At 42.8% G+C, this 10,069-nt stretch overlaps 1 protein-coding gene across 1 annotated transcript in view; it reads right to left on the reverse strand.

Annotated features, from left to right (window-relative positions):
• Positions 1–6,251: 6,251 nt before the first annotated feature.
• Positions 6,252–10,069, reverse strand: part of SLC25A38 (solute carrier family 25, member 38) — a 3,904-nt gene continuing 86 nt past the window's right edge. The window contains exons 1-6 of the mRNA XM_009871941.1: positions 10,028–10,069; positions 9,461–9,545; positions 8,749–8,928; positions 8,115–8,283; positions 7,769–7,935; positions 6,252–6,374 (exon numbers count right to left, since the gene is read on the reverse strand). The exon at positions 10,028–10,069 is cut by the window's right edge and continues 86 nt beyond it. Of these exons, the coding sequence (XP_009870243.1) occupies positions 6,252–6,374; positions 7,769–7,935; positions 8,115–8,283; positions 8,749–8,928; positions 9,461–9,545; positions 10,028–10,069 (766 nt within the window). The remainder of the gene's footprint in view (positions 6,375–7,768; positions 7,936–8,114; positions 8,284–8,748; positions 8,929–9,460; positions 9,546–10,027) is intronic.

Below are 10,069 nucleotides of genomic sequence, written 5' to 3' on the forward strand. Positions count from 1 at the left end.
GGAAGGCAGAGGCTTCCAAGAGGCCGTAGCATCTTCCCTGCTTTTCCGTTTCTCCTTCCCGCACGGGCGCTGCTTGCTTGTGCAGCCAAGGCTGCCTCTGCTTTGCAGAGAAACTGCAGTAGGTTAAACTGGCACTGAATGTACACATTCTGCTCTGCCGTGGGCATTCGTGGGGCAATTTCTCCCTTGGGGGATTGTTTTGGTTTATTTCCTTTTAAGGAGTCAAAAGTGACCAGATTTAAGATGCTTCATCATCTTTCTCTTCTTCTTTGTCCTATTCACGGAACAGACACAGGCCTGAGAGTACAGTTTCTCAGAAAAAAACAAACGTAGTGATCGTTATTTCGTTACTCTGGTTATCGTCCGGATCTGGATAAGCTTCTCAAAAATGCAGACACTACTGCTGGTGCCTTCTACCAGTAATAACTCATCTTCATGTCTTTCTAATAATAGTGCTCCTTTAGTTTTCTCTCATCTGTTTTAACCAAATATAACCCCAGCAGTGTGACTGGGCACCAAACATCCTGATAGCCTCTTGGCACTGAGCTGCTCCAGAGGAGATTATTTAAATAACAGGTTACAACATTATCTCACATATGTTCTTCACGTATTCTGAAATGAATCACACAATGTCAGGGGTTGGAAGGGACCTCAAAAGATCATCTAGCCCAGCCCCCCTGCCTAAGCTTTGAGACCTTGTCCTGTTTTGGAGAGCAGCCCCTGTCGGCCACTTCCCATCGTTCCCACAAAACTTTAACCTGCAAAGTCAGGAGCTGGCTCCCACACCGCTTTTTTTCCTGCATGCTTATTAAGTGATGGTAATTAACAAGATTACTGGATCAGTATTAGAATATTCTTTGAGAGAATAATTCACACATTTGCCACATGGTGGGGATAAAGGCAGGCAACACGAAAGGCAGCAAGTGAGCTCTCAGCATGAACATGAACTATTTACCTAACAGATACAGAGCTCTTCTGCATAATCAAAACCCAACTGTATTAAAAGTGTATTTGAACACCACGGTTGGAAGTTCAGCAAGAGATATTGCAGTAAATAAGATATTATCAAAGGAGTACTGCTGGTAAGCGTTCCAGACTCCTCTGGAATCTCTGATACTACTTCTCATTGTTACAGTTTGGGTTCTTTCTGGTAGACTGTGAGCTCCAAATTCCATCTTGGTTTGCATTTCAAAGGCTTATTATTTATTTCATGTTTTGTGAAAATGAACTTTGGCAAATCTAATTCCCTTTTTATTTCTTAGTTCTACAAAGCTAGAATTACCGAACATCTGTTACAAAAGTTGTGAAGGTCTCATTTTAACCTCGTTTTTAGTCATTTTTACTAAAATTCCGTAATGCATTATGCTAAAATCTCCCAAAGCATTTTATAGAGATAGAATTGGAAATTAAGAAACAGAGCACTGTGGAAATTGAGCTTGACATTTTGAAACCAGAAGCAATGCCAGAAGGAATACTCAAGAGCTCCACACCGAGTTTGTAAAAGTACACGTGTATGTTTGTGAGATGAGGAATGCTTTCCGCTCAGTTCTACTGTAGTTAAGCACGGCACATAATACATTAAGAAAAAAAATTTAAAAAGCAAGCAAACCGTTTGCAGGCTTTTAAGGTGAAAGGCAGATTTCTAATTCCATGTTTTATTACATGAATAGTGCCTTTAAACTGTTGTAGAGTTTTCTGTCTTTCCCACCCTCCACTATGCAAGAAGGGAGTCTTATCTCCTACCTCTTTGCACAGCTGGGGCAGCTGTTAGCAGAGCAGGACCACCCCATACCCTGGAGGTGGTTCTGCAAGGCAGCAGGCGAGCTCTGGGGAGCCCCACATGCAAGAGAGCGCGCTGTCACCCCCCTTAACGTGGTATCGGGTACCTGCAGAAGCAGCTCAGGTCCAGCTGGCACAAGGCTGCACACCATGATTATCTGCTATGCTCAGATAACTCCCTGTGAAAATTGTGCTGCATAAGCATTCAGATGCTGCTGAGATGATACAAAGAGAAGAGGTTTGGGATCTTCATATCTGGAAGATGTACACCTCAATATCAACATAATCAATGTTTTGCTAGCACAGCCTGCCTGCTACTGAATGCCAGGACGGTGCTGTGACAGCAAGGGATCCCAGCAATCCAGCATCACCTCACACGATGCCTTGCAGCAGAGGACGATGTCCCAGGCACAATGTCTGGTATGCAGCTGAGATCAGACTGCTTGAGTAGCAAGGACCTGCTTGACAGGAGATTAAAAACTGTATCTCCAGAGTGCTCAAATCCCTACTGTCCAAAAGGTAGGTATTTAATCAGCTAGCATGGAGATGCACTTCCCATTAGCCTTGACACACAGCAGGCAGGCAGAAGGAGCTGTGAGAAAGACAAGATTCCCCACTGCTATGTGTTTTTCCCATTTAACTAAAGCTGATTTAAACTGTGTTAGCACAGCCTGAATACATTATACCTCATCAAAAAAAAAAAACCAACAAAAAAGAAAAAGTTGCCTTGTGTGGGCTCCAAACTCATCCAACAGTCCTGTTCTCTTTGGAAAGTTCTTTTGCGTTCTTAAGTCTCTATTCCATACCATCCCTTCAGGGTGTGACTTGTTTGGGGCTTGTTTGGTTTTTATTAAAGAAACACTGAAGAGATGACATGGTTCACTTTGGCAACCAATTTTTAATAGAAACATATAATACACTTTCTCACATAAATATACACTTGCAGTACGCAAACCTATGCAATGTTCCAAAGCTCCAGTTCTGTTTAAACAGTGCAAGAAAAAAAATAAATAAATCATTGGCACAGAAAGAATGGAAAGGTGAAGTTTCTAAAACATGATCAGACTATTTCTCCTGTATCCTTACAACTGACTTAAATACCGAGTGCCGCAACACGTTACCCAGTAGTGTCCTTAAACCACAGCTGCAGGGACAAGCAGAGACAACTCACATCCACCAAGAGTGTAACTTCCAGCAACACAGGTCATTCTGAGAGGGATCTAACTGCAATCCTGCTATATAGTGAGGGGACCACACCACCTTCTCTAAAATCTAAACCAAGAACACTTTGGAACGATTTTCTGATAGGATGGCGAGTGCTAAATTGCTGGCATGATGCAGGGAGGTGGTTAAGCACCTGTGTCCTGATCTTTTATTTACTTACATTTAGGCTGTACGGTGACCATTTGCTGTTAATTAGAAGCACACAACCTCAAGGGCAATGTATCTAAACTTCGAGTCCACACACTTGTTTTTCTTAACTTGCTATAGCTATCAAGAAGTAATTTCAATAAATCACCTTAGAAACAGAACACTTTTGAAGAGGGAAAAAGGGTAATGGATGGAAAGTATCAGTGCTGAGAAAGAGTCTTGTGCCTGTATATGTGATACAGCCTTCAGAAGAAAGTGAAACAGAACTTTAGCCCTTCCCTTCCCCCATATATGAGACCTGACAAAAGAAATAAGGAAAACAAACAACAAACTTGCCCCACAAAACTCACTCTCTCCAGCTCATGTTTAGAAAAGTATTGAGACTTGCAGCACCAAGGGTTAATATAACACAATGCAGATTAGATTCTCTGTTCATTAAACCCAAGGGAGCCTGGGCTAATTCACAAGTCAAAAGCATTTACTTCTTCACTCTACTGTGACAACAATTCTCCACAAAGGGCAATGGAAGAACTTCCTCAAAGGAAAAGCTACCAGTGCTTTAGGCCTGAATCTAGTTTTAAAAAAACCATTAAAAAGTAATACTAGAAAAGCAATAGACTTTAAAACACCGGCACAGTAGAATAAATTCTCTAGTTCTTTGTTACTTGCCCAGGCAGGAATATAGGGCATAAAAGCTGCTGAAGTGTTCCTGCATTTCAAGTTTCTGATGTTACTTAATTCAAGACTAATTTATCACCTGGCAGTCTTTGCTCACTTCCCTCAATTTTAAAGAGCCTAAGTTTCTATCTGCACAAGAAGCAGGCCGTTTTGCCATTGCTAAATTGGGCACTCAAGCATTTGTGAAACACCTCACAGGTGACACCACACAGCCTTTGACTGCCACAGCCCAGGATGATCAACGGATCCAACTCATGCACCAGATTAAGAACACCCCAAGTAAAGTCAGGCTTCCGTACAAAATGTTGGTTTGATGCCACACATGGGGGAACAAAAGACAAATGAGGTAACTCATGGAATTGCCACTTTCTCTAACATTCTGGGCAAGTAGTGTTCAGGATAACATCAGGATGTCCAGTTAGCACTGTTTCAGGTCACTAAGGGTAGGAGGGACAGCAAAAGAAAGGGACAGTTCTTCATATTTAGAGTTTAGCAAATTACGTGCCGACATGCCCAAGTGAGAAGCAGCAGAAGGAATGTGACAGCTTGTCAGTCACAACATGGAATAATCTGATGCAGCGCTCTATTATCAACATGTAGACACGTGCACATGGGATCCTCCACCACCATTCTTCGAGATTCCTGCACAGTGGTAGCACGAGTCTTCCCTCACAGATTGGCTGAGGCTAAAAACAGGCAGCACCTTCCAAGCCTCCAGCCTGTACCCAAACACTGTTCAGATTTAACTTGCATATCAGTCACCAAACCTTCTTGGAACCAGAATCTGGTAAAGAACATCTCTGACAACCCATGTCCCCCCTTACTCTTGTGTTCAAGGGCAGCGATTGTTACACTCTAAATTTTATGAACAGATAAGTAGTATTGATTGTTTGTACAGCTACAGTGTCACGCCTTCATATTTAGAGACATCTGCTCTGTTTCTAAAATGACTTGTAATATCCTTAGATATTTAAGAAAAAAAAAAAAAAGCCAAAGCTACATTTTCTGCAAGGCACACTACAAGAACAGGATGCACTCTTCCATGCCCAGCTTTGTGGCAATGCCTACAGAGCTGCAAGAGTCCCAACCCAGCCAGGACTGAGGCACAAGTGTGGAGGGGAGCAGGTCACACCGAAGTTTGGACAGCACATGCTATGAGCGCTGTGTAACAAAGCGGGAATGAGGAAGGCATATTGGATGAAAAAAGTATATTTATCTCTAAGCCTAAGCTTGAGAATACTGAAAATGGAGTACCTGTTAAAAGAACGTGGGAAACTGAAGGGTCTGTGTGGAGTACAAAGTGAAATAAAATTCCCTACCAAACACTCAAAAGTGTTTGGAGTAAACGTACAAAGAAGCACAGCGTTCTCTTTCCAAACCCAGAGATACTCCACATGCAAGCAGCAGCAGCTTTTAAGGGAAATCCAAAGTGTCAGTATCTCTATCTTCTTTCATTATACATTTATGCACTATGATCTATGACCCTAAAAGCTACATCTAAGGATGAGCTCACACTGAGGGCACTGATCAGGAATTAACAAATGAATAACAGGAAGCAAGTAAGTCTCTAGCACAACTGGATAAAAATATATATATATATACACACACATACACACACTTGGGTGTTCCTGATATAGTCAGACCAGCAGGAAAAATGCTTTTCAGAGAACAATTAGAACTTTGGTAGTAATCAACTCTAAAGTGCCTTATGCTTCTTAACTCCTGTGCAAACCCCACTGTAAAGGCAGGAGCACATTTCAAGAGTGTTAAGATGCTCAATTACATAATAACACATGACACAGCAAGGAGGTTCCAGTTACCTTCTCTTCCATCACGCACAGTACAAAAGTGATGACAGAGACCATGTTCCTAGCTTTCCTCCAGCGCTTCATTTCTCTTCCACCCACTCCTGCGATACAAGCATTAAGCAACACATCCAGTATCCCTCCGAGGTGTGTTACATTTCCCGGTAAGAATAATATATATGAAGAAGGATCTAAATCGGACAGTGGGTCACTGTAGCCTTACTGGCCAGACTAGCAAGGAATGAGCTGACAGGCTCTGCAATCACTGTTTTCTCAAACACTTTTGCTCAGCAATGTCTCACTGCATAAAGGTGGTGAGCACAGAGCTATTTTTAAAAGGAGCTCTTCTCTCAGTACAGTTACCCAGCTGTGGAAACCCTGCCATTTCCTGAGGCATCCTGCAAGTGCAGTCCTTCTGGAATGCATGGATCAAATGATGCAAAGATCTGATCCTTCTTTCCTTCACTTGCCAAAAGGCCTAATCCCCTGTCTCAGAAGGGTTTTCTTCCTCCTGGCTGAGCAACGCTTATTCCTCTGTGGAACTGGGAACTTCCTAGTGCCAGTTGATCACAGCAAGCAGGAGAAGGAGTAAAGCTGGTCATTTCTCGTGCAAGTCAGTCAAGATTTCAAGCCCATTTTTTCCATCATCTGTTCATAGACTGTCCATGCCATTGCTGCCATCAGAGTCCGCCTGAGGGCACGGGGCACACCGCCTCGGAAAAAGCCGACCAACCCAAAGTCCTGCAATAGGAGATAAACAGCAATCTATCAGGATCTGCCTCTAGTGTTTTAATTTCTTACCATTTATTTATTACATGGAACATCACAGGATTTATTTCAGCTCAGATGCAGATCTGTTTCTCAAAGACCCAGGCTTAAATATAATCTAACATTTAAGAAGAAACTGTAACACTGCAATTGCAGGGCTACCCAAGAAAGCAGCAAGAGCCACGAGTGGAGAAAGAAATGCCAGGATGGGAACAATGGATGGGCAAAAGCCACACTCTAGACCAACAATGAGAAGGTGAGGGTGTAACAGTTTTAAGACCCTTCAGGAAAATTACTTAAATTTGTTTGAGAGCTTTGTATTTACACAAGTCACTTAGCTATTCTATAAAAACTGAGTTTTGTCGAGTACTGAAGCAAAAACAAACATCTCATGAGAAAAACACACCATGCAAAAATAGATTCCTGTTTAGGAACAGAGTTCGATATGGGAACAAAGCAAACCTACCAAGATCTGCCCTTCTGAGGGAAGGAAAGGAAAAGCAGGCTTTCAGTACATCTCCATCCCATTCTGGGCATATAGATCTGAGCATTTTATTTCTCTTTTAGTGTCCAAAGGGCAAAGAATTCTTTTGTAGGTGGCTTGCATTTGAAAGCAGCATTTTATGCTGTATGCTAAAGAAACCATCTAAAGAAACCACACCCCAGTGTGCTAACCACAGACGTGCCTCCACTGAAAAACCAGAGGCAGCAGGAGATGCCTACATACCAAGCCAAGCTGAAATCACACCAAGATGAAGTAAGCTAAGTGCCTTCCATCACTACAAGTGTTAGAATGACTATGTAACAGAGAGAACTAAAGTGAAATCATTCCCCAGCCTGAAACATGAAGCAGGTCTGTGAGAAGAGATGCTTACTGGAATATGTCCACCTTCGTGCTCCAGTACTCTGAGCTTGCTCTCCAATTCCCTATCATCTGTAATTTTGTGAAAACAGAGGACTGAAGAATGGCAAGAATAATCAGCGACCAAGTCCATTGCCTTGTAATACATTTAAGAGGAGCAAGAAACACATCTGAGTAGTGACAACAGCCCCTCTAATTACAAGGAAAAGCAAGGGATGGGCTGAAGCTTCTGACTGCCTAACCACCTGACCATCATCCAGAGTACTTCTTTCCAGTTATTACTGAACAGGTCTGCACATAAACCAATGACAAGAGATTCAATCTGCCACAGCACGTCCCACTTCAGCTTCCAAAAATGCTGATCAACCTGATTACAAGAGCAAAGGAACAGTCACATTTGTTGACCTCTTTTAAAAGGTAACAAGTTTCATAGCAGAGCTGTGCTTCGGGCACAGAGGTCAGAAGTGAGGCTGTGATTACACGTATTAGAAGGGATTCATCTCACCTTGTAGATGAAGGCAATGGCCTGGCTCATCCTGCAGTACTTTTGAGGGGACAGTTGCATGTGTGTTTTGACAACATCAGCAGGCTGTGTTGCCAACGAGGCCAAGATTCCGGCAAAGATCCCACAGCCAAAATTCAGCAGGGGCATGAGCACTGGATCCAGCTGATCTGCAGAGCAAAGGAATGCACTCAGACACAAAACAGGTGAGGAACACACGTGCTGTGTGACCAAACAAAAAGCTACCGAATGATTCAATCAATGCTGGAGCCTGAGAAGTTAAAATCCATGCAGGGCAGAGAAACCTTTTGAGGCGAAAAGCAGCTACTAGTCAAAAGTTAGCACTTACCCTGAGGTGTGAGCTTTTTGGTCTGTGTGTAGAACATCAGGTAGATGCCAGAGAAGGGTGCATCCCGCAGCAGCGTTGCGGTGAGCCCACTGAACATGCCCCGAGTCCCTTCCGTCTGATAGATATTCTTCAGAGCTCCATATACACTCCCATACCCAAATCTTCCACTCTGCAAGGGCAGACAATGGTCAGCTGCCCACGTGCCAGGCACAGAACAAGTAGCCTCACGCACACCCTGAGGCCATAGCGTCCCAACAAACAGTAACACACACTCAATTGCAACACTCAAGACGGTAGCACAGAGGACAGCACAAGGTAAAATGCGTGTTTCACCCCACATCAGCCTTTAAAACAATCCCTCAGGAAGATAAAATATGAAAGATGCTAAACAAACGTTGTACACAACAGAAATTTAAAAACCTCAGGGTGAATTCAGTTTCACCTTACACTTTTTTCCTAAATATAAGTGTGTGGCATCTCATGCAGCACAACGTGTGAACCAGGATGAAACCACCACTACATCCCTTGCTGTACCCAAGAGGCAGCAATCTTCTTCAGACAGAAGAATCATTTTTTTGTCATGAGGCAGGTGTGTGACATCTTAACAGGGAACTAACTGGAAAGTCATACTCGCCTCATATCGGGTCTTCACTACCGTCACTGGCAACATGCAAATCCCAGAAATGGCACGTGCAGTGGCTCCCAGAAAGACAGACTCCAGGGCTGTGGGTGAACGGTCCACTAGAAACTTTTGCTTCATCATGTACAAAGTGCTGAAGTAAATCCCAACCCCAGGAATACACCTTGCAAATGACTTCATAAGAAACAGATGTGGATAATAAAGAAAAAAAACATATCTAAGACAAAATGCACTACAGAACATTCCAGATACTGTTAAACTTAACAGGAAGCTTTGTAGAAAACAACAACAACAAAAATCGCTAAAGCCAACATGCTGAAGAAAGTATACAAGGTAAAAATCATTTATTGCACTGAGAGCAAATTGATTCAAATGATACCAGGATTTAACACACTCCTCAATGGCAACTTTCTAGGAACAAGATATTGCAAAACCAAAATAAAGTCGGTGCAGTTGCCATCCTACATTTGCAAAAATATTGAAGTGTTCAGCAATTCAGGGCTGCAAAACCACAGGGACTGCCATAACTAAATTAGTGGAATTCACAACATTAACTCCTTAAAATAGGATTTAATCTAAATCACATGGTTTCATTCATAATTGTACAAGCACTGCCTATTTAAGTCCAGGCAGAGATACTTATTAATAAACAGTAGATTTGTTTATCTATGTATTTTTAGAAGTTGAGGTTAAAACAGTCACTTACTGGAGAGACACCTTTCCAGAGCCCCAGAAGACTCTCAGTACGAACGACCCTAAAGAGCAGCGTTACCATTCCAGCACGACCAGATCTGAAAGGAAGACCAGAACTGTAGAGACGATCTGCTTCTGCTCCTTGGCAGACGTACTCCACAGCCACCCCCTTTCACTCCTGTCTCCATACATATCCCGGCACCTCCGAGTCGTTCTTTCTCAACTTGACCTACTTTTCTTTGTCACTCTACTCTGTCACGGTTCTGCTTTCCCACCATTTGTAACACACATTAGAAGCCTTTCTCCTTAGCATCTTTAGTTGTTCACCCGCTTGTCTCTGTGTAACAACCACACAAGAATTTTCAGGCAGAAACTGCACAGCAGCCGCTCCAGCAAACACTAGTCCTTCAGATGAGTAGACAAATGCTGAGGTTACACATTATTAAAGTAGCATTTACAGGAACAGTCATCTTCCCTCTCGTGGAGCAGAATATCAATCTTTTTCTGTGCTATAAAAACACACCTCCTATTTCAGAAAGAATCTGAGGCCCCCCATGCATACACATCCCCACTCTCTCACCCATTCACAGCCGGCTGCAGTGTCTGCAGGCGGGGTTTCAGC

This window comes from Apaloderma vittatum, unplaced genomic scaffold (assembly GCF_000703405.1).
Source record: "Apaloderma vittatum isolate BGI_N311 unplaced genomic scaffold, ASM70340v1 scaffold39056, whole genome shotgun sequence".
Classification (NCBI taxonomy): domain Eukaryota; kingdom Metazoa; phylum Chordata; class Aves; order Trogoniformes; family Trogonidae; genus Apaloderma; species Apaloderma vittatum.